This window comes from Phycodurus eques, chromosome 4 (assembly GCF_024500275.1).
Source record: "Phycodurus eques isolate BA_2022a chromosome 4, UOR_Pequ_1.1, whole genome shotgun sequence".
Lineage (NCBI taxonomy): Eukaryota > Metazoa > Chordata > Actinopteri > Syngnathiformes > Syngnathidae > Phycodurus > Phycodurus eques.
The window spans coordinates 26,832,517-26,858,782 of NC_084528.1; the positions used below are offsets into that span (position 1 = coordinate 26,832,517).

General features: G+C 41.0%; 2 protein-coding genes across 2 annotated transcripts in view; both read left to right on the top strand.

The window, feature by feature from the left end:
- Nucleotides 1–376: 376 nt before the first annotated feature.
- On the top strand, nucleotides 377–23,493 carry mindy3 (MINDY lysine 48 deubiquitinase 3). Its single transcript, XM_061674888.1, has 16 exons — nucleotides 377–467; nucleotides 891–1,210; nucleotides 1,475–1,554; nucleotides 1,693–1,753; nucleotides 1,833–2,039; nucleotides 3,558–3,609; nucleotides 4,640–4,754; nucleotides 4,832–4,905; nucleotides 5,040–5,119; nucleotides 5,815–5,885; nucleotides 6,518–6,598; nucleotides 13,663–13,735; nucleotides 15,894–15,966; nucleotides 18,525–18,612; nucleotides 19,337–19,408; nucleotides 21,313–23,493. The coding sequence occupies exons 2-16, from the start codon at nucleotides 1,117–1,119 to the stop codon at nucleotides 21,460–21,462; spliced, it is 1,371 nt and encodes a 456-aa protein (XP_061530872.1). The 5' UTR covers nucleotides 377–467; nucleotides 891–1,116; the 3' UTR covers nucleotides 21,463–23,493.
- Nucleotides 23,494–24,099: 606 nt separating this feature from the next.
- itga8 (integrin, alpha 8) overlaps nucleotides 24,100–26,266 on the top strand; it is a 52,531-nt gene continuing 50,364 nt past the window's right edge. Inside the window, exons 1-2 of the mRNA XM_061674889.1 lie at nucleotides 24,100–24,447; nucleotides 25,424–25,554. Coding sequence (XP_061530873.1) covers nucleotides 24,266–24,447; nucleotides 25,424–25,554 — 313 coding nt within the window. The 5' untranslated portion in view covers nucleotides 24,100–24,265. The remainder of the gene's footprint in view (nucleotides 24,448–25,423; nucleotides 25,555–26,266) is intronic.

Sequence of the window (26,266 nt, forward strand, 5' to 3'; positions counted from 1 at the left end):
TGCGCCGAGCGATTGCTTCCTGGCAGCGACGGGGAGTCACAGTGGACATACTACACAGAAATATAGCCTTGCGATGCGGTACGAAAGAACCCGTGTATGGCTTACAATATGTACCTGGTTGTGAATATAAACATACCTGTTTAAACACAGATTAATACTTAATATAATATACATAATTATGTGAATTCCAATGGCCGATTACATTAGGCGGGATGTATTGTTAAGAATGACTCTTCAACCAGGGCGGGACCCACATAAACGACAAGCGTGTGGACCAATAGCACGACGTGTTGAGAACGCACCCCTGACGCATTGGGAAGCTTCTGGATTTCAACCAATGAACGAGCACGTTACATTTACGCACAGGCGTTTCTGACCCCGTTGTAAATACGAATGACAGACAGAGGCGTTGATATTAATGACATCGCACAATCAATACGGAAACCCGACTCGACTTATTATCGCAGGTAATTGAGCTTTCACTTGAAATTACTATTGACGAACAATGTACAACGATATTATCCTCGTTGTGCTGTCAGGAAATTGAGTTGCTCAGCGATAGTAAGGTTAGCTGACACTCGTAGTAATGCTAATGCTAATTTACGTTATTATTACCCACCAAACACATTTGGATTTAAAAATGTATCGCGCACGTATTAAATGCACAAGCATGAAACGCAATCGTGTGGCCCCTGTCAATTGTCGTCATTTTATTACGTTTTACATCCCTTGTAACGATTAGCTGTTAGCTTTCCAGCTGTTTAATTGCTTGTATTTGCTGTAAGTGCAGTTCTAGTTTTATGCACCCCGTGTGCTTCTAGGTTTTTATATTATGAAGATACTGTACTTGGGTTTAAGCTTAATATGCTTGTTTTTTGTGCTACCTGCAGGCTGGTGAGACCCCGTTGATGTCATTCCCTGTACCAACCAGCGTTCTGCCAGCCGAGAGAGGAAGACTACCTTGTTCCACAGGTAGCTTGTGGCCAATGCCACAAACGCTACCTGCCCAGGGAAGTGGACTATCAGCAGGACTAAAGACCTTGCAAGTTGGTCCCAACAAATATCCGTTGGCCTGCATAGTGAGTGGCAGTGCATCTGCCTGCAGGGAAAGTGGTAATGTCAGACTTAAGCAAAGAGCTGGTGGATTTAGTTTGGGGGAGACCAACAACCGGGGCAGTTTCAGCCTCCATCTTTCGAAGATGGACACAAGGTAGGATCTTATGAACTGTATGTGCTACATTTCAACGGAGATTGAGTGCATGTTGCGTTGTCTTGTACCTCACCACGGTGGAGGATATTTTACATTTTGGATTTAATGTCAATTATCCACCTCAGAGATTTGTGTGTGCGCGTAACACGGTTTTCATGTGAAATTTGTTCGCATTATGTGTGACTATAGCAGTGCTTGAGCTCTCTACCAATAGTAATGCATGCGCATGGCATGTTTGCCAAATATGTCTTGTCTCAATCACAGGGTTTGTGTTCAGTGAGAATGAGCGCACAGCTCTCGAGCAGTTTGAAGGGGGCCCATGTGCTGTAATTGTGCCTGTACAGGTATGAACCTTTTGAAAGTCTCTTGCTATAACATGTGGGCTGCCTAAAATAGGAAGTCAAATAACTAAGAGGACGCTGGAAACAGAACTCATCATCAAGTGCTGCATATTGCAGTAAACATTTGTTGTCTCCTTGCAGGCTTTCCTCTTGAAGACTCTTCTCTTTAACCGAGAGACTTCAAACTGGAGAGACATGACAGGTACATCAAACCATGATCCATTACCATTCTGTCTGTATGCTTATTAAATTATGCATGATTATGTGTGTGTGCTTTAAAGAGGAGGAGCAGAAAACTGTCCTCTGTTCTGGGCTGAGTGAAATCCTGGAATCGGCCTGTTCCAGCACCTCCACAGGGTTCTGCCTCGTGTCGTGGGCCAAGGGACAGAACCCGTATACCCACGCGCATACGAAAGCACAGACCCAGTCACAAACACAGGACATGCCAGTGCCAGAGAGCAGCCAGCCACTAGAGGGGCAACAACCCAGTGAGTCTTAACGTCATTTGTCTTACAAAGGCTCTGATTTCAAATAATGACACTCAAGCATGAGTGCTCATTTCACAAGAATCTAAATGATAACTGTTATTGTGTCATGCTCTTGAATCATCTTCTTCTTTTCCTTTCGGCTTGTTCCATTAGGGGTTGCCAAATTGTGTAGTGCATAAAAAAGTCTACATGCCGCTGTTTAAATGCCAGCTTTTGGAATATAAATCAATTAGACCTAGGTAACTCCTTTCAAAGCTTTTTCTACCAGCAATATGACCAATAACCCGTATAACACATTTTTTGAAATCTTTTTGAGAGGGGAAGTAAAAATAAACATCTATAATAATGTGGTCGCATAAGTGTGCGCACACTCTTATAACTGGGATGTGGTACTGCTCATAATTAACCAATCACATCAAAACTCAGGTTAATTGGGAGTTGGCACATACCTGCCACTATTTAAAGTGGCAAAGATTACGCCCCACCAAAACAAATATATATATATTTCTGCTGTTCTAGTAGGTTTTTCCTGACATTGTTTTGCTTTCTAGCAGGAGCCTGAAAATTTTGTGCTAACACTGACTGCTATTTCAAACTGCTCATAATTCCTTCCACTTTTTGGATTTATGGCCAAAAAGTTCAACCTTGGTTTCATCCTACCGATAACATAATATTTTACCACGTGTTTGGGAGATTTTGTTATTCTCCAACGAAACCAAAGTTAAACTTTTTGGCCATAAGTACAAAAGGTATATATTTGGCGCAAACACAACGCTCCCCAACACCAAAAGAGCAAAATATGTATAGTCAAGCATGGTGGTGGAAGCATTTGGGTTGGGTTCAGTTGGAATTGGGGCTATAGACAAGGTGGAAGGAATTATCAACAGTTTGAAACAGCAGGCAGTGTTTGCAAAAAAAACTTCAGGCTTTGGCTAGAAAGCAAAAAAAAAAAAAAAAAAAAATGTTAGAAAAAGTCTACTAGAACAGGAGAAATTCATTTTGGGGTTAATCAGAGGCACTTTAAAACTCATGTTAAATACAAGTCAGCTGCCGACTCCCATTTTAACATGAGTGCACTTGTACAACCACCACATTATCTCAGTTATTTTTACTTCAGCTCTCAAAAGATTAAATTTTTTAAATTGAGCTGTGTAGGTTTTAGGTCATAATAATGGTGGGAAAAGTTTTGAAATGATTTATCTTGGTCAATTATTTTTTTTATCAGAATCAGAATAATCTTTATTTGCCAAGTATGTTCAAAAAACACACAAGGAATTTGTCTCCGGTAATTGGAGCCGCTCTAGTACGTCAACAGACAGTCAATTGACAAAGAACACTTTGAGACAAAAAGACATTGACAAAAACAGTCACTGAGGAATAAAGGATTGCTAGTTATCTGGTAATGCCGGTACAATGTCAGAAAAACCTGGCATTTGACCAGGGGTGTGTAGACTTTTTACGTCCACTTTATGTGAACTGATAGATGTTTACAGATGATGTTTGTTTTCTTGTACTTAGCTGCTTTGGCTGTTGAAGACCTTGGCTTTGAGCGATTTCACAGTGTTCTTCAGTAAGTGACACTTTATCTCCTGTCCAGGATAATACTTACATCTTAAAGTAGACATATTACACTTTCTTCACAAATTAAAATAGTTCTGATGAATCTTAATACCATTTTTGTGTGTAACATCATCTTTTACACACCTGTTGAAATCATCTGATTTTTGGGGTGTGGGGGCTCCCTTGACCTCAAATTTTGGTTGACAGCACAAAGTAAAAAATCAACCAAGTGATGGCTCCTAATACTGAAAATTTGTAAGTTTGTGCGCTCCCTCAAGGTATAATTGTAGTGCTTATAATTCTGTAAACTAATGCTAATCCGTGCAACTGAGCTCAATTTAGCTCTTGGGTTTGACATTATAGTCTTTCCTTTTCCTGCGAGAAAAGAAAGTGTCGTGTACACCTTAGCTGCTAAACCGTCGGTGTGAGGTCAATATTATTTAAATTAAACAAAATCAGAAGGACTTGCTAACAGAAAAAAAAAATCTGTCATGGACCCCCTCCACCCCCCCAAAAAACAAAAATATTTTGCGCATTTTCACACACACACGACAATGCAACCCCAATTGTTTGTATGCAAGCAATTAAAAAGTCATTTTTCCACAATACGCCCTCCTTAATACATGCTCGCTTGATACACTTGGACTTATTCGTTTAGTTGGAGGAATGGTGCATCCATCCATTTTTTTGTTTGTTTGTTTTTCCTCCCATTTTGCAGAGGAACCGTTTTCATTGATTACCTGATTGGGTAGAGTACTGTCTTTCTCTGTCCAGTACTTGCACAGCACACACAGAAATACAAACAAACATCAATGATTGTGAAGCTGTATTCACCCCAAATTACTGGGCAGCATGCTTGCACAGTCCACAATTAGCAAAAGATCCACAAATTAAGTAGTAAATCTCCAAGGTGGAGTAAAAATATGTATAATCTGTTATATAGTAAATTCCAAGAATGTTACATTCCATGAAGCGTAACATGTTCTCTGTATTTCGTGTGTTTCAATAATGTTTTTGTTTGTTTGTTTCCCCTCCTGCAGGAAGCGGGTTGTGATGTCTGTGTCAGATCTCCAAGCGGAGGTGCTGTCTCTCTACCACACCTGGAGGGGGTGTTGTGGAGTTTTGCTGTTCCTCTACTCTGTCATCCTCACCAAGGTATTCTGGGAATTTATGTTCTCATTGGATTAAGTGGAGAGTGAAAATCAAACTTGTTTTCCCACTTGTCTTTACAGGGCATTGAGAACATAAAAAATGAAATCCAGGACACGCTGGAGCCCCTTATAGACCCAGTGCACGGCCATGGAAGGTACCAGAACACATTTTCACACTTTGGCACAAACATTATGCGTACATGGTGAAACTCATAATGGCACAAAGGGCTAATTTGTATTTTCATTATAAAAGTTCTTAATTCAAGTATTTTTTTATTTGGTTTTGCAGTCAGAGTCTGGTGAACCTCCTTGTAATGGGCCGTGCAGTCTCTAATGTCTGGGATGGAGATCGAGAGTGTTCTGGAATGAGTAAGACAATAAATATTTAATGCACTCAGAGTTATAGATAAGGCCACAACAAACGTACAACATACTTGTAATGTATTTGTACATTTACAATGTTCAAGACTTCTTTTGGACAGTCCAGTGTCTCCTATAAAGGAATTATAGAATCTAGAATTTGCTTCCCAGCGAGTTGAGGCTAACATTTGGCAGCAACCTAAAAAAAAGAAAAAATGGCTCAAGTCTGGACACAGCTGCTTGCATGAAAATGTTGATGCCTAAAACTGAAACTAGCTGCCATGAAAGTGATTTTAAAATGGACGAGTTGACGATTTCATCAACCATGACCTTCTCGTATTTTATTAACTTTTTTTGTATTTTATCTGTCGTCTTGTATTTTATCTACCTTCTAATAAGCCTCCTGTGGACAAGTGTTGAGAATTAGTACTCAAGCTAAAACACTTTAAGCAATGCAGCAGGTTTGTCCAATGTTTTTGTGATGTCCATACCAAATACACAAATAAAATAAAAATAAAAAAGTAATCCGTTTTAACATGCACAATGTTAACAATTCTTTAACAACAAAAAAGTAGCCCAATTTTCTGTGCTAATTGTCAATCATGTCCACCAGGGGGCAATGGTTTTGTTTGTGGTTTATGGTACACATCTAAAATTCAGTTTTTTGTGAATCTTTTTCTGTCCTTCTGTGTCTTCATGTTTAGAGCTACACGGTATTCATAAGCAGGCGTCAGTTGGCTTCCTCACGCTCATGGAGTCATTACGCTACTGCAAGGTACAGTTAACTTCAAACACCCTCTCAAGACAAAATAGACACTTTCCAACAGAAATGGGAATTTAACACACTGTTTACATGACTACAAATACAAATAAACATGACCGCACTGTTACTTGTACAGTAGAGCTTGTACATATTTAGTTTGCTGTAGCTGTAAAAAGAAAAAGAAAAAACACTTAGTTGGAAGGCTGCCATGTGAGAATATGTTTTTAAACAAAAGCCACAAACTGCTAGCTACTCTCACTTTAACTTGTATTTATTAGAGATTTTCAACATGTTTCAAAATACTTTGTTAGATGTGACAGATTAAGAATTTTGGCAACGTATTTGTGATTGCCAGCATAAGCACCAAAAAGGAAATTACAAAAAGTTGATAAATTGATGCATGCCACAGTGAGTTTAAAAAAGATCATGTGTTGTTAATTTATATTTAGTGCTGCAACATTTAACACAAAAGACTCAACAAAAAATCACCAATCCCAGCAGTATTTTAACATGATAGTTCATTCAACTGACATATTGAACCATGGTGCAAAGAAATCATCGCCAGTTTATGTCATACCTCAGATTTAATTTAAAATCAAATCGATATTCATTCCAAACACATTCTGTCTGCATGTTTATTTTAGGTGGGGGCATTCCTGAAGTCGCCCAAGTTCCCTATTTGGATCATTGGCAGTGAAACTCACCTCTCTGTGTTTTTCACAAAGGCAAGTTCAATAATTATCTAAACACGTCATACAGTGTTTAATGAAAGCCAGACTCCTCGACAGGTTAGGAAAACCAAAATATGGAACCCACTTAACAGATTTAATAAAGGGAGGTCAGATATCAATGCAAGGGGGGAGTACAATGAGGTAGGAGAGGAAAGTGAGCGTAAGAGACATAGTCATGTATGGCCAGTGCTGTTACTTGGCTTTCCACCTATCCCATGTTTTTTTTTCCTAAAAAGAGTGTGGGCCTACCCCTACAGTCGTAATGACATTGTCTTTGTCATGCATGTAGAGAAACAGAAGCTCAATACTTTGCAAGTCTGTAACCATGACAAAAAAGTGACTGTCTCATCGTCATAGGATGCAGTGCATATGTACGGTAAGTAAAAGAGTTATTGATTGCAGTAGTAATTACTTGTGGCCGTACTGACCACAAAGCCATTCGTCCCTAAAGCGGTTCTGATGTAAGTAATGCAGGGCTAAATCCCCAGTCCTTACTGAAGCTCAAACGAGGCTTCATGAGGCACTGGTTTGTCAATGTCAGTCAAATAAACTCTCGTCTTACAAAATTACAGTCAGGCAGTGTTTCTTTGCTTAACTGTCAGCAGAGGGATTGTAGCAACAAAAAGGAAGGAATTTCATTTTAGTGATGTAAAACTTGGGAAGATACTCACTTGAGTTTGTTTTAATGAGATGGACGAATGCTCATATTTGTTTGGAGTGAGATTTAGAGTCCGTTTGTGGGAAGAAATCATGGCCAGTGGATAGGAAACAATTATTAATAACAGGAGCTGAAAAGGCCACACAACTGCCTCTGCAGTAGGAAACCTTTGTTTTCATCTTAACAATCTATTTCATTTTATTGTGAAGACTGGCATATAGCAATTTGATCTATCCAGTTCATGATGTTTCCATGTTGAATCACGTATAACATCTGAAATTAGAAAAACTAGACAACCACTTGACCATCAGAAAGTGTTATGTCATAGCAGGTGGTTTTTGGTTAGCAGCGACATTGTATCCGTGTTCCTTGAATTCCTTAATGGGTTACTTGTTAAATAATTCTCAGATCATTTTACAATAACAGAGATATGCGCTTAAGCACATGTAAACAGACAGAGTGCTACCTCGCTTGGTGTGGAATGCCCTCGTCCATACTGAGGTCAACTGTGTTGTTTCAACTTCATTGAAAGGCCCTCTGGAGTCAGAATCCTCAGATTTCAGTAAGTACAAGTTCAGGTGTGTGTGTGTGTGTGTGTGTGTGTGTGTGTGTGTGTGTGTGTGTGTGTGTGTGTGTGTGTGTACATGAGGGAATTTCTGCATTCGGACAGCAATCTCTGTCTCTGAACATGTAACATTAGATATTGTTGTGTCTTGTGTATTTACGTGGTAAGTTGATGTGGGCCAAATCAATTCTCCTTGCTCTTGTGGGGGAAGGGGGCACTAGAGAGACTGGGGGGGGAAAAAAAGATCCCAGGGAATCATCTTCATCACAACAGCACACCCGTAATACGCCATTGATTAAAAGCTCAATTACATGTGTTCAAGTTGAGTGAATCATGTGTTGTTTCACTAATGACCAGATGTCGTTATGCATGCTTACCTATTGCCATAGCTCCCCTAGTGTTAGTGACATATTTACAAACTTTTACAAGTCACAGTCGCATACTCTTCGGTGAGTGCAGGGAACCTAATCCTGATTAGCGTTTGTGTGTATATATATATATGTGTGTGTGTGTGGTTCAAGTGGATGACTTCCTGTGAGTCAAAGGGATTCCAAAATTCCCATCTGGATCCATTTGTACTCTTAAGAGAATGAACCTGAATATATGCACGTGCATGTTTACTGACATACTGTAGATGTCTTTCTCTATATGCTGTGCCACCATTAGCATACTCTACCTCAGTGAGCCTGAACCCGCTCTCCTTGACAGAAAATCTGCTTTCAGGCCTTATTTGAAGTGCACTACGATTTCCCAGGCATTGTGATACGGAATCTGTACTACCTGCTAATGTAGCTTTTAGTCCCAATATAGAGACATCCTCACAAAAGCTGAACATCCGATCCCTGCTTTTGATGTGTCAGCCGCTCCTTCTGTCTGCCATGGGGGACGGGTGTGTATTCCCTGGAGTTGTCACCAGTGTGTGACTGTGGCTTTTTAGACCATCGGCTTAATAGCATTAGTTGTTTGTTTTTTTCTTGTTTAATCTAATCTATTTACAAAAAAGACATTCCGCCATCTCCCTACCCATAAACATTGTTCTCGTGCGCGTGTGTGTGCTTGCGAGAAATGTTTGATAGAATGTAACTGGATCTGTTTTTGAGATGCCAGGAAAAATTAAGGATGGTGAAGCTGATAGATGATACATCTTTAATAATTGTATATATCTTGTGTTGCTCTTCCAAATGGCTAATTTTGCCCTTAATTAGATCACCTTCTTTCTAAAATTACAAGTCACTGTAGATGTCATTTGTCCAAGGAAAATTCTTCCACAAACCTCTTGGACATATTGGTCCCAAATGGGAAGCGAAGAGGAAGGAAGAGAGTGGATTTGGAAGGATGTCCTTCAGGGAACAGTGCAGTCGTCACTCAGGAAAAGCACGTGTGTGTGTGTGTGTGTGGGTAGGTGACATTTTTCATTGACCTTTACCCTCCTCGATGAGTGATGAGGGTTGCTGTATATCTTTTTGAGGGAGGTACGTGTGTGTATGTGTGTCTGTACAGTAGTTATGTACTGCTGTCAGTGATTTACTCGCAGAGAGAAGAGCCTCACTGGCGCTCTCTGTCCTGAGAATACTCTGCGAATACACACACACACACTGCAAATTTTCTTCAAGGATTGGTACAAGACAGAGAAAACATATGTGCAGAGTGCAAACAGAGTTGATGTGAAGTTCTCTCCCCTGCGTTGGCAGAACCACAAAAGGTTATTAAATCCATGCCAGAAACGGACTGTGTGTGTGCGCATGCGTGTGCGTTGAGAGCTTTGAGTTTCACAGCATTAAATAATATAATACGTCTTGATAGGTCTTAATAGTTTTTCCCCATTGCACAATTTGATAGATTACAAAAATAACAAACATTAAAAACTATAACGGTTTAAGTTTAGAGCAATACAGTAAATCTAATTAGACATTCATCGGCCATAGAAGGGAAAATCAGCTGGATTTACAGATGATTTGATATTCAGTGGGGATCTCACTTTGGAGAACTCATATGCACAGGGGAACCTCGAGTGGGCCAACCCTGCGGTTATAGAAATTGGATTAATTTTTTTATTTTTTTTTGGCAGGGAAAATATGCCTCTAAAAATGCACAGAACTGCCATCATGCATGACATTGCACCAGACCCCAACCTACCTCACGAGAGCGCAGTTCAGTGAGCATCAAAAGAAGATCTGCATTTGTTTTCTTTTTTTTCTTTTATGGCTTTTTTTAATGACACTTATACCCCAAAAAATATTTCCTGGGAAAGACTTCTGCACAATATTAGTGGTAAACTTTAACAAATTACATTGCTTGCTTAGCATTTTTGTCCCCCAACACTTCCATTAAATAGTAGGTTGACTGGCATTCTGTTAGATCGTGAGATCACCATGTAATGCCTCCTACAATAATATAATGGCGTTAAAAGTAAAGTAACAATAGTTTCTTCTAAATATGTTTTCAAGGAGATCTGAGGTGAGGGCAATTGTGTATTATCCTCTGTTACAGGATCATCAAAATGCTATAGAACCATTCTGTGGGATCACCTTTTTTTTTCTGATGAGGCAGTCTTTAACATGTAAAACCCAATTCTAGTGAGAAACGATGTAAAACCCAATTCTAGTGAGAAACAGATGCATTCAGAACATATCAATGGAACCAACCTTTTCAGTCTGTCTTGTAGCGATCCTGTTTGGAACATGGCGGTCGACAAGATCTCGGCTTTGTTGTCTTGAAACGGATCCCTTCAGACTTGTTCCATGGGCACTTGGAGCCTCTCAGCACATACAATAGCTCTTTTGGGCTGACCGTAGGGAAATTACCCCCGTAGCTTCCTGCACGTGAAGATAAGGGTCAAATACAGAAAAAGAGGAAGTACTCCAAATTTTAAAGTACCTTTTTAGTGCTGGTAAACTGGACTCAAGTGTAGGTACTTCTCCTTCAAAAGACAAACCCCAGGTAGAATGGGGGAGAGAGTACAATTGTCACTCTGTAGATTTGACCTTCGTGCACATTTACATTCAGATTTGACCAAATGCGGGATCAACAAGCTTTTTCCGACAGTCTGACGTCAGTGTCAGATTAATGCTTGATTTTTAGCTCTTGAGGTTTTTTTTTTTAAGTTTTTTTTTTTTTTTTTAACTTAGTTCCTGTGTTGAGAAGCTTTTTGTTGCTCTCTGAAGAGGGTCAAGGGTTCGAGCCAAAACGCTGGACTGCGGGGAATGGAATGCGTTCCTCAAGGCCTCACACATACGCACTTTTTCGTGTTGATATGTCTTGTTTTAAGTGTCAATTGTAGAATCCCTGCATATGCGACTAGAATACAGTTGTTCTCTTTTCAAGCAAATAAACATTTGGAAACGGGTAATTAAACTGCGTCTCAGACACAAACACACTCCTGGTAATGTAATGGCACCAAGGAGAGACACACACATGTACACTCCCTGTGGAGTATGTTTGCGCCATGTTTCCCAACTCAGCAGCATCTTCCTCAGGCCTCTAATAAAACACAGATCAAAGACAACCAAGTAGACCTGTCATCACACACAGAGTCACATCATTTTGGCCGCCATTATTTTACCTCATGAGCATGTTCTGAGAGCTCGTAAACATTGTAATATCACCTACCGGTACTTAACATCCATAATGGTACTTCTTTTGTTGTTGTTGTTGATGACTATGTGTTAGGTGTTTGTTTTTTAGCGGTAGACCGTGTCCTGGAAAACACAAACTGTAGCTAAACTTACCTGTACAATGTTCATTGGACCTCTGGGTTTTGTAAGGCCACATGAAATCCATTGTTGGTCTCATCACGTTGCAAAGACACATTGTCGAAACTTTAACATGAGGAGGGCTAGGAAAACAATCGAATAACACGGCTAAGTCGACTTAAAAAATAGGTTGATGCAAAAGTTCTGCCTTGAAACTCCATCAAGACAAAAAAAAAAAAGAAAAAAAAAAAAGCTGCTGGCCAGAACTATGTTTGCGCCACCGGAGACAATGTTCCACACGGACATTTGTTGCAGACGGAAGCAGTGTTGGGTCACTGATAAACTTTGCCAAAAACAACAGAGTAGCGTCTGTGTATTGTTTTTTTAAGACACTATTAGATGTGTATAATGTTCATATAACATTATGTATGAGTGAGCAAAATCGTAGTTAGCATTTCTTTTTACCTAAGATGGTCATGGCTAGCCTGTTAATGCTAATCATGAAAGCTAACCATTTAGCAAAGGCTGATTTTGTTGTCTTATTCTGTATAGAGTTCAGTACCAAGATGCAGTTTAAGGATAATCTATAGGATAATCGATTCCAAAAAGATTTGATCGTGACAGCCCTAAATATTAGTTTTATGATTGATCAGCATCGTCGATGTGTCAAGACCTCCACTCCACTGTTCCACCAGTGACTGTTAGAAAAATAAGAATGACTTTACTCATGATGATCGGTCACCTTTTATATTCCTTGTGGAACCGTTTATGTAATGACAAATCTATGAAGCCTATAATGTTAACAAATCAGGACCGGCTATAGTATGTGCGACAGATCACCGTGTCGACTGGTCTGTTTTCTTTGTCTCTGAAGCAAAAGCAGCTGGGAGTCATCTCTGCTCAATCTCCCTCCCTCTCCACCTCCCGAGTGAACGCTGAGCACAGTAATAAGTGGACAGTGAAACCTTAGCAGCCTCCCCAGATCAAGCTTTAATAAAGGCCAAGTATAACTGAGATGGTGCTGGCTTATATGGAGGAACCAAAAGAAATGTCTGTGTTTCTCACATGCACACCTCATGACAGTTATTTTATTAACAAAAAGGTCTCATTTCACTTTCACAGCAGTTTTTTTCTTTTTTTCTTTTATAAACTACATTTGGCTTAATTAGTATTCAAGCTACTTGATATTTCTGCTCCCTTGCCATGTTGAATTGTTAACATTTATGTCCGCATTAGACAATGCAGTGGATATAAATCAATTCAAAACTTTTTTTTTTCCAAAATAATGTTACTTATAACATACAATTTAAATTCAATTCAGTTGACAATATGAGGGGGCAAAAAAATGTACACTAAGCTGGTTGCATAAGTGTGCACTTATGAAACTAATAACAGTGTCGCGTCAATGACATGAATTGTTTTGGGTAAGAGTCCATTATCATGGAACACTCTTTCAAAGCCTTCCTTTTCCTCTATTTTTGTTTATTGGAATATATTTTGGAAGCTTAAATTCCTCAAGCAGGGTTTGGCCTAATATTGACTGGTATTTTGGAACTGTTCAGTCCCTCCTCAAATGATTTATTGTTCTAATTTTTTACAGAAGAAAAAGTATTAAGAGATGTGTGTTCATTCTCTATATCCACTGTAAATTTGGAAACACAACGTAGAAGACAGGACTTAGTCCTCTACATTGTTATTATCCTAAAGAACATATAAAAATGAATGAATATACAAAAATTACAGTCCGGTATTTGCTTACTGCTAATCTTATTCAGGTGAAATTCATCAACAAAAACAAAGTGCAGCGTTTCTCATGAATCATGTTTATCTGTACGACTTGATTACCTAATTGTGTGTTTGCAGTAAAAACAAGTCAGCAGACTTTATCAGCAAATCGGTTAATAGCCTGGCAGACTCGTGATTACGTTGGCCCGTTACTCAGCCGTACACTCACACATGTTCGGCCTATAGTACCAGTAGCACTGCGCACACACACACACACACACACACAAACGTACACGCAAAGCACTGTTTCTACAGGTTTTTGGTTATCGCGCCAGACACTCAACATCCACAACATTTCTTTTTTTTCCCCCCCCTTGATTCTTATAATGTCATACTGTGTGTATCTTCTCGGCTATAGGAGATGTCCCTCGTTGGTCCAGAATGTCCATCAGAGCAGGCCAGGAGGGTCTTCCAGTCATTTGATCCTGAAGGTAATCAATTGTTGCAACGTATTCATTTCATGGTATGCATCACACTGTACTAATGAGGAGACATTGTATCATCAACACAGCATTCCTCTCCTATCCGGTTTAAGATGTTTAACCACCCTCTTTGTTTCTTCCTTCATTTGCTTTTTTTTCCCCCCTCTCTCCTCTCTCTCTAATATTTTTCCTTTTCAACAACCAGAACGACTTTTCTCTCTCATCTCCACTGTTGTTGTTTAGGTTGGTGAGCTCAGCTCCTCTTACAGCTGAGTCAACCATCCCACTCTCTTCCTCCTTGTCGCTTCCAGGTTACTAGGGGAAAGGACAAGTTGAGTGATGGAATAGTAATGATAGAAAAAAATTAGGTTTAGAAAGATAAGATTGTTATGTAAGACATAACTGTACGCTTGTAACATAATATGTGTCCAGTAGCAGACCAAGAGGTTTGAACTTGGTGCAAAACTCTTAGGCAACCACATTCTCATTCTAGCTTTTAATATGAATCATAGGACTGATATAGTTGGCAGCATTATACAAAAAAAATTTCAACTGGATGGATTTCGTCCCATGGAACTTTATAGAATGGTGTTATCTACTCACATTTTCAGCAGTTAATTCTACCTTTAATGTTTCAAAGATATGTTCCCAACAGCCCCATTTGCCTAAAACCTAGTGCGCTGTGGGATTTGGGCCACATATCCAAGTCTTGCAAAATGTTTCTCATGGTCTGTCTCGGCATCCATGACGGGCCTTATGAAAAGGGCTGGTGAGTACCGGATGCTCAAAGGTGCACTATAATCCGTCCTGCGATCTACCACGGATGCCAGTACGTTCCCTTCTGACCCGTCTCGTTTTGATGGGGTCTCTCGCTTTTCACATATTCTGTCAAGGCTTTCTGAAACTTAGATGCCGGGCAGTTATGGGATAAGTTTGTGGGCACAGCAGACTCAAATGAAGCTCCCTTGCCCGGCCTGGGTTTAGACTCTCACCCACCTGGATCACGTGTGCCATGTCAGACTGTAGTGAGAGCCTTGACAAAACGGGACAAAAAGCACACCAAACATTGAAGATTGTCACAAAACCTGAAAGGACCGTGACATGCCAGGGAAATACATTTGCTTCCCGTCCCATTATAAACAACCTCCCCCAAGATTCTTTACGCTCTATTAGGTACTGTCAGCTTGTGTGGCAGACAAAAGCTGACACACCGTGACAGCCGTGGCTCATTTTTTTAAAGTTTCAAAATGTGGTCAGGCATTGACAACATTCAGGCCTGAAACGTAACTGCCATGGCCGCTTGGAACAACGTGTAAGCATAGCATAAGCATAGCTTTGACACCGCATCTGAAAGGTGACTAGCTTGTTCTCTTGTTTGCGACATGCATTTGTGATGCACATATTAACAATACATTCAATAAATTATGTCTCCCCCCTCCCCCCAGCTACTGACTGCATCCTGCCAGGACATTGTGATCACCATATTGTCTTTTTCACACTTTCTCAAACATTTGACCTACAGTCTCAGCCCGTGTATACGATTTAGATGCTCGCCATATGCACACATGCGAGAGGATGTAGTCTGCGTAATTACATACATTATGTTCACTCTGCGCGCGGGCTTTAGCCATGCTTCAGCACACTTGAGTGCCGCAAATCTGACCATGTCACACAGCGAGTCATCACGGCGCCACGTGTTGTGAGGGGAGAAAAACACATTCATAAACTCCAGGAAAATATGAGGACACAGCCACCCACTGTCTGTGAAGTTCGCTTAATAGATACTGTTTGCACCTACTCTTCTGGGTGAGGTTAAGTTGTTTAAGAGAAGCAGTCCAAACAGACTGGGCATGCATCTACACATGAGCCCACATAGGCTTACATCTTCATGTTTGAGTGAGTCACATTCCAAATTCAGACAGACGCGCCTTCAAAAGCACATGTTAGCGTTTAAAGTGTCTCCTCACAGGTAAAGTGATCATCATGTCCATGGAATGTAGGTCAGCGAGAAAGGGCAAAGTGTATATGTGTTATTTTGACTTGCATCACATAGTTAATTGCCATATGGCATGTATGTGTGCGGTATGGGTGAAGGGCTCTTTTTTTTTTTTTTTTTTTTAAGCTACAGCTGTGTCGTGGTTGTTCATCTCTGTGCGTCTCCCTCCAGATAACGGCTTCATCCCAGACTCTCTGCTGCAGGATGCGATGAAAGCCCTTGACCTTGTCTCAGAGCCAGAGTAGTAAGTGCTTGCATGTCTTGAGGCTGCTGTGTGTGAGTGTGTGTGATTGTGAGTGTGTGTGTGTGTGTGTGTGGCACCTGTAGCTCTTCTAAAGTTCCCACTCCAAAGTCACGGCCAGGCCAGGTCACCAGCCCAGCTCATGTTACACTACCAGCCTCCTATAAAGTATAGCAAGAGCCGACTCATTGTGAAAGTGCAAGGGAAAAAAAAAAAAAAAACGCCAGAATCCGTGGCTCAGAGGGAGAACATTAACGACAGGAAGAAAGCCTGCGAGAGGGAGGAAACACTTAAAAGCATTGCTTCAAACAGGAGCACGTTATCCACCTAGGAGTGGTAAGCCCTGCACTGGGACTACGGGCATAGTCGAGTGTTTGGACCACTCGTGCTCTGCAGAGCCCCAGATGGCCAACGCATCACATCATCACAGAACACACTATGGGGGGTACTCCTTTCTCTTTCCTTGCCACACAAGAGGAGTGTAACAGCCCCAAATCCACCATGTTGAATAATATTCAGTATGTTGTTTGGTGCTGATCTACAGTGGGTACGGAAAGTATTCAGACCCCCTTAAATATTTCACTCTTTATTATATTCCAGCCATTTGCTATAATCATTTAAGTTCATTTTTTCCACAGATTTATTAAAAAAGAAAAACTGAAATATCACATAAGTATTCATACCCTTAGCTCAGTATTTAGTAGAAGCACCCTTTTGAGCTAATACAGCCATGAGTCTTTTTGGGAATGATGCAACAAGTTTTTCACACCAGGATTTGGGGATTCTCTGCCATTCCTCTTCGCAGATTCTCTCCAGTTCTGTCAGGGTGGATGGTGAACGTTGGTGGACAGCCATTTTTTAGGTCTCTCCAGAGATGCTCAATTGGGTTTAAGGCAAGACTCTGGCTGGGCCATTCTAGAACAGTTACAGATTTGTTCTGAAGCCACTCCTTTATTATTTTAGCTGTGTGCTTCGGGTCATTGTCTTGTTGGAAGGTGAACCTTTGACCCAGTTTGAGGTCCTGAGCACTCTGGAGAAGGTTATCGTCCAGGATATTCCTGTACTTGGCCACGTTCATCTTTCCTTCCATTGCAACCAGTCTTCCTGTCCCTGCAGCTGAAAAACACCCCCACAGCATGATGCTGCCACCACCATGGTTCACTGTTGGGACTGTATTGGACAGGTGATGAGCAGTGCCTGGTTTTCACCACACATGCCTCTTAGAATTAAGGCCAACAGTTTCTATCATGGTCTCATCATCTCCTCACCAAGGCTCTTTTCCCCCGATTTCTCAGTTTGGCCGGAGGGTCAGCTCTAGGAAGGGTTCTGGTCGTCCCAGACGTCTTCCATTTCAGGATTATGGAGGCCCCTGTCCTCTTAGGAACCTTAAGTTCAGCAGAATGTTTTTTATAACCATGGCCAGATCTGTGCCTTGCCACAATTCTGTCTCTGAGCTCTTCAGGCAGTTCCTTTGACCTCATGATTCTCATTTGCTCTGACGTGCACTGTGAGCTGTAAGGTCTTATATAGACAGGTGTGTGACTTTCCTAATCGAGTCCAATCAGTATAATCAAGCACAGCTGGACTCCAATGAAGGTGTAGAACCATTTTAAGGATGATCAGAAGATATGGACAGCACCCGAGTTAAATATATGAGTGTCACAGCAAAGGGTCTGAATACATATGGCTGTGTGATATTTCAGTTTTTATTTTTGAATACATCTGCAAAAATTTCAACAATTCCTTTTTTTCTGTCAGTATGGAGTGCTGTGTGTACATTAATGAGGAAAAAAATGAACTTAAATGATTTTAGCAAATGGCTGTGATATAACAAAGAGTGAACATTTTAAGGGGGTCTGAATACTTTACGTACCCACTGTAAATCAACTTTTTTTTTTACATTTACTTTTATTACCAAGAGAACCAGGCCATGCAGTTCTTTCCATGTGCCTCACAATGGCTGTACTATTTTAGTATCAGCGCCTCGCCACTGTTCAAATTGTAGATGTTCTCAGCAATTAAAGATTCATACACATTTCTGTCCTGCTGTTTGAAGTTGATCACTTTTTTGGCCAGACCTCCAGAGCGTGTTCATGTTTTGGGGATGGGGTTCAAATATGCACATTTTTGCAGCATGTTCCTTCAAATGAAAATTACTGTTTAACGCACTCATGTGCAGTCCATGGAGAGAACTGTACGCATCATCATATTGCATCCAGTCGGCTTTTATACGGTCACGTCATGTATACACACGCATCACACTTGCATGTAGTGGGTGTCTACTCTCTCCCTGCTGCCTTAAAAGGACAATTGAACAAGAGGCTTTTTTTTTCTTTCTTTCATTTGCCTGTTAATAATAATAACGCTGATCTAACACACAGGAATGTCTGGAAAGGAGTATATTTAGTTGTACCACAGTCTTTGTGAAAACACGCAGGCGCTCACCAAAACATGGCTTTACTGAGCCCTGACATGATGTTTCCCTGTATTCGTAACAAACAATTTTTTTTATTATTATGATTTATTTATTTTTTAATTCCCCCCTCCTTCTTCCCCACCAGTGTTCGTCTGGTCAAGAACAAACTGGATCCAGAGAACTTGGGCATAATTCTTCTGGGCCCTTTCCTGTTGGAATTCTTTCCCGATCAGGTATGTGTCCAAAGGTGGACGCACAAATTCCTTCTATCCCCATTTGTTTGTGCTTATTGCAGTTAAAAGGCAATCAGATTGAGTTCTCTTTCACATAAGCATCGACATCCGACATCCAAGTGCTGTTCTAGCTAATCAAAGGCTTTTGCGCCAAAAACATTCCTGTGGTGTCTCATGTGAAATCTATGTGTGTGTTCACAATCATATGACTGTGCTTCTTAAAGACTTTCGAGAGAGCGGGTAAGCCTTCTTTTTTATAAGGCAGAGATAGAGGGAACTGTGTTAAAGTGATCAGGGCTTTAGGGACCCACCAGAGAAACAGCTTAGAGCTGCAAAGAAATTATACTGCCATTAGCCAAGTGGACGCACACGCAGACACACGTGGGATCAGGTCAAGGGTTTGGGTTTCATATGAAGGCTTATAAACATGAGAAACTGGCCGTGCTCTTAGACAACACACCCTATTAGCATCCTGCACCTTCAAGCCAAAGTCAGCACAAGTTTCATTGTTTTCCGACTTTTGGCCGTTATGCGGTAATTGGAGTAATTCAATGCATCAAAAGCGCTTGAATGTCACACGCAGAATTGTAAGATCGCCGCCAGGACTTTGCAGTCAAAAACATTCCACTTCTGGGTCTTCACCCCCCGCTGTACGATTATGTTCTGGCTGGAGAGTCTCTCCAGCATGTTTTTTTTCACTTTTGTTTCCCGACCTGTGTCCCAGGATTCAGGAATCCCGGACTCGTTCCCCGTCTACCACTACAATGGACTTAAACAGTCCAACCACAACGAGAGGGTAAGACAGTGGCGCTTTTTTCTCTTAAGCCGTCTGTATCCATGTTGCATCTCTTCATTCGCTGTCATCATTCATGCATACACACACACTGTCGGCAGTACCCTGCCCTTTCAGAACAAACAGTAGCTATTGCCTAATCGCCTGCCCAGTCATCTAAAAAGCTCATGGCTTTGCCTCCTGTTCCTCAAAGTCACTATGGCAGAGAGGCGAGTGTCAACAGCACGGCTGTGATAAACGGTCACCGGCAGGCCTATGAGACAGGCCTAGTGTGACGGATGGCTGTCAGTGTGTGTCACGCGCATCTGTGGCTGCAGACAAGCCTGGTACTCAGGAATATCGCTTTCTGCAGCTGTCAGCGGGGATGGGCCTGCGAGACAACTTTTTTTTTGTTGCTCTCCCATACGTGTACCTGACATCGTAGGAGGTGTCGCACAATTATACAGAAACCTATGCATATAGGCACAACGCTCCAAGTCGCTTCTCAGGTTGCTGTGGCGATTCCTTTTCCATAGACACAGAAAGTATTTTAAAGTATTATTTCCGTGCTTGCAGCCTTTCTATATGCCTGTGTCTGCACATGTGGGTGTGTCTGCTCTAAAATAACATCGACACTTCGCGTTTCATCCCACTCCACTTTAAGTGAAGTGCCTGGAAAGAGATTGATAGCGCCGCCACTGTCTGTCGCTGGGTTCAGGGAACAAATTCAATCATGCGATATTGTTTCCCCACTGGGATACATTGGATCTATAGTTGTTAATCCACTATACCGCAGACATTTTTGTGTGTGCTGCACTAAGGTCACAGCTTTGTGTTATTCAAGCGGGGTACACTCATTGCGATTTTTTTTTTAAATATGAGAGACTACATGCGATGAGGAAAAACGCTGCATGTGTGTGCTGACTGTGCTTCACATTACTTGTGATCTCATCCTGGGCCAAAAATGGTATCTACTGTACCTGTTCCATTTTAATAAACTGATGATTTGTTTGTTTTCTTTTGAATTAAAGAGGAAATGGACCTCGTCAATCATGGCGCTCCGATTTGACATAGGAAATAGAAATTCCAGGATTATTCAGCACATATATCATTATACCTTGATTAATTCTCCTTATGTTTTAAGTAATGTTTTAATACTCTTACAGCTTATACCGGTGTAAAGATAAGTTAACCAATGTTATTGGTAAAACACAAATCCTTCCCTCACTCTTGCACTCAAAGTTCTCCAAACAAGCAGCAAAGCATGCTTGCTTACAAGCTGTTTATTTGACACTCCCAGTTGAAGTTTTCTTTCAAACTGATACGTAAAACAAAAGAGGATTAAACATTGCATTTCTAAACCAAAATATTCAATTTAACCGTGTAATTTCACCTCCCAAAAGTGAAAATATTAATGTGGGGAAAAAAAAAACACGGACTGCCTAAGGGAAATTAGCAACTGCAACTTTAACAGACACGGAGCAGCAACACACACAAACAGAGCACACAACATGACTTAAAGGCATATTTGCTCTCAGTTCTTTGGGAACAGTGTCTATTTACTACACCTTGTTTTGCTTCTTTTTCTTGCTTTTCATCTACATCCAGTGGAGCTCAGTGTTACACATGTTGCAGCACAACATGATACTACACTGAAAGTGCGCATCTCTGAACTCACTTGGTCTTTTAATGCCTTGAGACAACTTTTGTTGTGATTTGACGCTGTATAAATACAATTCCATTGAATTTGATTAAGACTTGCCCGTGTACTGAAAACAAAAAAACTGTAAAAAAGTGATTGCTTACAAATCTGTGATATAGCGGTGTGAAAGATTAACCGTGATATAGCGAGGGTTCACCGTACCAATCCATGTGTTAGCTTGCATGACAGAATCCCTAAGGTTTGTACTGACGTGTGTTTATTTCAGGTGGAATATGTGGAAGGGACCGCTTTGGTGCTAGGGTTCGAAGACCCCATGGTACGGACCGACGACACTCCAGTCAAACGCTGCCTACAGACCAAGTGGCCCTACATCGAGCTGCTGTGGACCACCGAGCGCTCTCCGTCACTCAACTAGTCTTGTTTGTACATGCAATTGACCACTACTGCCTCCATCTCACTCACACACACACACACACACACACACACACACACGCGCGGTTCTGCTCCAGGGAGCTTATAGATAACGGGACCACAACCACACACATACACACACGCAACATTAATGAATGAGAACGTCACAAATGCACACAAAAAGACTCGAACAAACACACTGTATATGCCTGAGATTCATTCTTTCAGTCTCGATTCAACTCACCTTGAAATGATACTTATTTTCTGTTCAGCACGGCTTGTCATTTGTCATGTAGGCTGTTTATCATGTCGAACTGTAGCGTGTCACACAAAGTCACATGCTGGTGCGCATATACATTGTCACGACAACTCTACGATTATTCGAAGGACGGGTAAAACAAAAGGAATGACCAAAGCTTTCCACATGAGAACACAGAGACTTTCACTCCCACTGCTCAATGTTTACACTGTTCGGACCAACATAGGCACAAGGGGAACTGTGGAGTTTTCTTCAATGTTTTCCGCAGCATGTAAGAATGCACGCTGACGATGTACCTCATGCACCGCATTGAGAAAGCGGTCATGCGCTCATGTATTTATTAACACGCTCACAGTTCAGATTGTGGAATAAACACTTTTCTTTTCTTTTCTTTTTTTTTTGGACATCCTCCTCTGTTGTTTAAATGTGAAGTTCTCCTTGGCCCAACGTCAGGAAACATCAGGTTTCCAGGTCCATCTGTATCCCTTCATGACTAACTCACGGCACATGTTAGCGCTCTGCGGAGGCTCACGATGAATATAGCAATACATCTCCAGGATGGTGAGTTGAAATGTCTGATGAAAGTGGTGGAAGATGATGTGTTCTCACCTAGTACACTTAAAGGAATATTTGTCTTGTACCTCACAGGGTCAAAACGGACTTGTCCAAACCCACTTAGTTATGTACAGGTCTTGGTGATAAGTTGAAGTAGTCTCATGAGTTCATGCTAGGTACTGTGTAACAAATCTGATAAGAAGTCTCATTCAAAGTGACAGGATCTATCTAACCTGATGAGCTTTTAGTTGGAAGTCAAATGTGCATGTAGTAAAAATGTGCTATGTCACGGTGATTTCCAAAGTGGTACCAGTACCACTAGTAGTACGTGTGCTGCCTCTACGTGACAGAATCACTGAATTAAATGTTCACACTGCAGTACATTTTTCGGTTATATTTAACATTTTTTTACAATACATCTGCATTCTTTTTTTAAAGTGCTTGTTTTCAAATGTTTATTTGAGTGCATTTTTATTTGAACCTATGTGTGTGATAAATTAATAATAATTATTATTATTATATAGCACAAACCTGCACTAATATATTTCAATGTGGGTCATTATGGTGGTACTTGAAGAGCCAAGTATTTCTTGAGGTGGTACTTGGTGTGCAAGGTTTTAGAACCACTGCTATGTCATAAACATTACATTGCAACATGGTGGACTTGTGATTAGCCTGTTCTGAGGTCCTGGGTTTGAATCCCAGGTCTGGCTTACCTGTGTGGACTTTGCATGTTGCAAATGTGGGGAGTAAAAGTAAAAAGTTACCAGAAAAATAAATACAATACTCAAGTCCAGATACCCGAAAAATCTTCATAAGCACAGCAACCAAGTATTTGTACTCCGTTACTTCCAACCACTGAACGTATTACATGTAGACTCATTCGATAACATTACCTGCAAACTGCCTCATTGTTTCCACCTCAGCTCAACCACAGAATTATGTCTCTTCTGACCTTTTGTTGAACTTTCTCCTGCCTCTTGTTCATGTTAGATTAGCATGCTGACAAAGAGCAGAACCTTTGCGTACATACTTCTTGCATGAACGCTTCTCAAAGACAAGGTGAACTGCGCAATTAAGTGATGAGGGCAGCTGGTCAGGAAGTGTCTCCATTTGACAGCTGAAGTTTTATTTTTTTTAACTTGACAGACACTCATACTGCTGCTTTCTTCTTAACGATGCACTGTCAGACTGCCATTAAACTTCATTTTGTTGTTTGTAATGCGCTTGTAAAGGTCAGTTAAGTAAAACAGACTTTCCAAAGTGTTTGTTTGGTTTTTTTTTTCTTCAGTCAATTGTCATCGTCGCTTGGCAAATGGTTACAGCATTAGGACACTTGCACAATCAAAATACCTGTATTCTTTGTAGTAAAATACTATTTTTCATTTGTATTTCCCAATGCACACTTGATGATTTTTCATGGCACCAGTGCTTGGGAATCACTGCATTAGATTGTGCAAGTGTACTAACGACTTCCAATTTATGAAGTGATGATTCAAAAAGCAATGAAACGCTGTTCAACGTATCTTAAGTGAATTAAAGTAATGGGGAGGTTAGATTTTTCGTGCACGTCAAAGATTCCTAATGTGCTGCTCATGTGTGCATTTTAGTCTCACTTTGATTTTGTTTGTTGTCCAAGCACTTTAAAAACAATCGATCAAGTCCCCATGCTGAAAAGGCGCCGTAAAAGGAGCGATGACGCACGATTTGCGCGCTCAGTGGTAGTTTGCGCCTGCAAATGTTGACCGCGCGCGTTAGTCGGGGGGTAAAATTTATGTGCAAAAGGGGGGCGGGGGTGGGACTGTAGCATTGTGGAGGTTCCCGAGCACCAGACCTGCTGCTGGCTTGAAGGGGGTCAGAAGAAGGAGAAGATCCGGGAGATCCAGACGGACTCCAGCCGTGGCACTTGAAGCTACCTCACCTGCACACGGGCGACGTCTATCTGCTTGCTTCTCACTAGTTGTTTTTTCCCCGGGGATTTTAAGCAGCAGTGATGGAACGTTCACGGTCCACGGCGGTGTTCGTAGTCCGGCTACTCTCCTTCCTGTGGTGCGCGCCAAATGGACTGTGGAGCTTCAACTTTTACGCACAGCATCCCACGGTGTACCGCGGACCCACTGGGAGTTATTTTGGTTATTCCGTGGACTTCTATCAGGCCAGCACCGATGGCAACACGTGAGTGGAAACTTTGTCAAACACAACATTAGGTACGCTTGCACAGTCCCATCAGGTCCATTGGCGCAATATTAAAACTGCATCAACATTTTTGCAATAACATTAATACTTGGGATTCATTTAAATAAATGCTCATCAAATTCTATCACAACCTTTGTGGCTGCAGAACTGCATTCTCATGCACGTAGCTAATTGAGGTAACCAAATGCAGCCTTTATATAGGATCTCATCTCCATGTGGGGGAAATATCAATATGTGACATCGCTTTTTGAATTGTAGAATTTGATACGCAAACATCGATATACAATTACGAGCTTTTAATACGTGAATCTTCCTATTCATTTCCATTTACTGTCAACAATGACCATCAACATAATACTATGTAAATCCTCAATATTAACCACACCAGAATGTCAGGACCACTGTCAATGACTGTATTTCAAGTTTAAGAACAAGCTATTATCTCCAAATATGCTGTATAAAACTAGCTAGCGGTGCAACAAATAATAGATTAATCGACAACGAATTGATGATCAAATTAATCAAATATTTTGATAAACGATTAATCGTTTGGAGACATCGTTTAACTGAAAATTGTCCAAATCCTCGGAAATTCAGCCTCGCAACAGTAAATATTCGCCAATTTCTGTGGGAAACCGATCAAAATTTTGCCTATTTTGTGACGTTACGGACCAAACCAATAAATGAATCATATCAGTTTATGTTTGTGCATTTTCTGCTCTGATTCAAAATAATGTCCTGTTTCGAATTAAAGAATGGGAATTTTAAAATGTTATTTTGATCCGATTCATTGAAAAAAAATAATCGACAGATAAATCGATTATTCAAATAATCGTCCGTTGCAGTCCTATGACTAGCGTTGTGTTATCACCGAATATGATATATATTATATTTTGCACCATCCATTGGTCTTTTTCTTTTCTTGCATTTCTTGTAAGATGCATTTGTGTCCCAGGTTCAGTGTGTTGGTAGGGGCTCCCAAGGCCAACACCTCTCAGCCTGGCATTGTGGAGGCTGGGTCCGTCTACTACTGCCCTTGGCCGGGCCTGCCTGACAGCTGCAGACAAATACCCTTTGACAACGCCAGTGAGTTCCCTCCCTTATTTTGTTCTGAGCGGAGACTTTTCCAAATATATTTGATGTGATGGTTTGTATGTGAGAACGAGAGCTTGCGGGCATTTGCAGAGCTCCGAGTACGTCCCCTTTAAAGCTAAAGGTGACCTCAGTTGTTACATTTGGAAGCAATGAGTTAATTGCACGCGAGCTGCCACGTTGTTTGTGTGGGAAAAACAAGAGCGATAAGTCATATGGCTTTTTTGAAAAAGATGGTGATCAGTTTTGCCGGGGCAAGCCTGAATAGTTTAATATGCAGCCTCAGCTCCATCTCTTATGTTGTGTGTGGCGGGTGGAGGTTAAAACCCAGAACAAGTGGGAACACAAAAAAGGTGGTGTGTGTGTGTGCGTGCTTGGCGGGGGGGGGGGATCTTTATACATGGGAATTTAGTTCCCTTTGGAAGAAAAAAAGGGGGATTGGGTGAGGTCTGCTTCTCATTACATCTTGAAAATGCATCCCTGTCTCCTTTTCCCTCCTCTTGTCTCTCCTTCTCCTCCATCAATCCACCCCCTCTCTCCTCCTCTCTGAGATGACTTAACGTCTTCAAAATGAGAGGGCAAAAATGACTTTTTCATGCCTACTCAGCTGGAGGAAGTGGCTTGAAAACAGCATCTGAGCAGCATCAAATTCAAAGGCTTTGAAAAGAAGAACTCTGAGCATGCATATGGAAATAAAAGCCTGGAA

Excerpts from the sequence above, each read along its gene's own strand:
- mindy3 (XM_061674888.1), top strand. The coding sequence starts at position 1,117 with ATGTCAGACTTAAGCAAAGAGCTGGTGGATTTAGTTTGGGGGAGACCA. Across the intron at positions 15,967-18,524 it reads CTTGTCTCAGAGCCAGAGTA|TGTTCGTCTGGTCAAGAACA; the intron begins GTAAGTGCTTGC and ends CTTCCCCACCAG. Across the intron at positions 19,409-21,312 it reads AGTCCAACCACAACGAGAGG|GTGGAATATGTGGAAGGGAC; the intron begins GTAAGACAGTGG and ends TGTTTATTTCAG.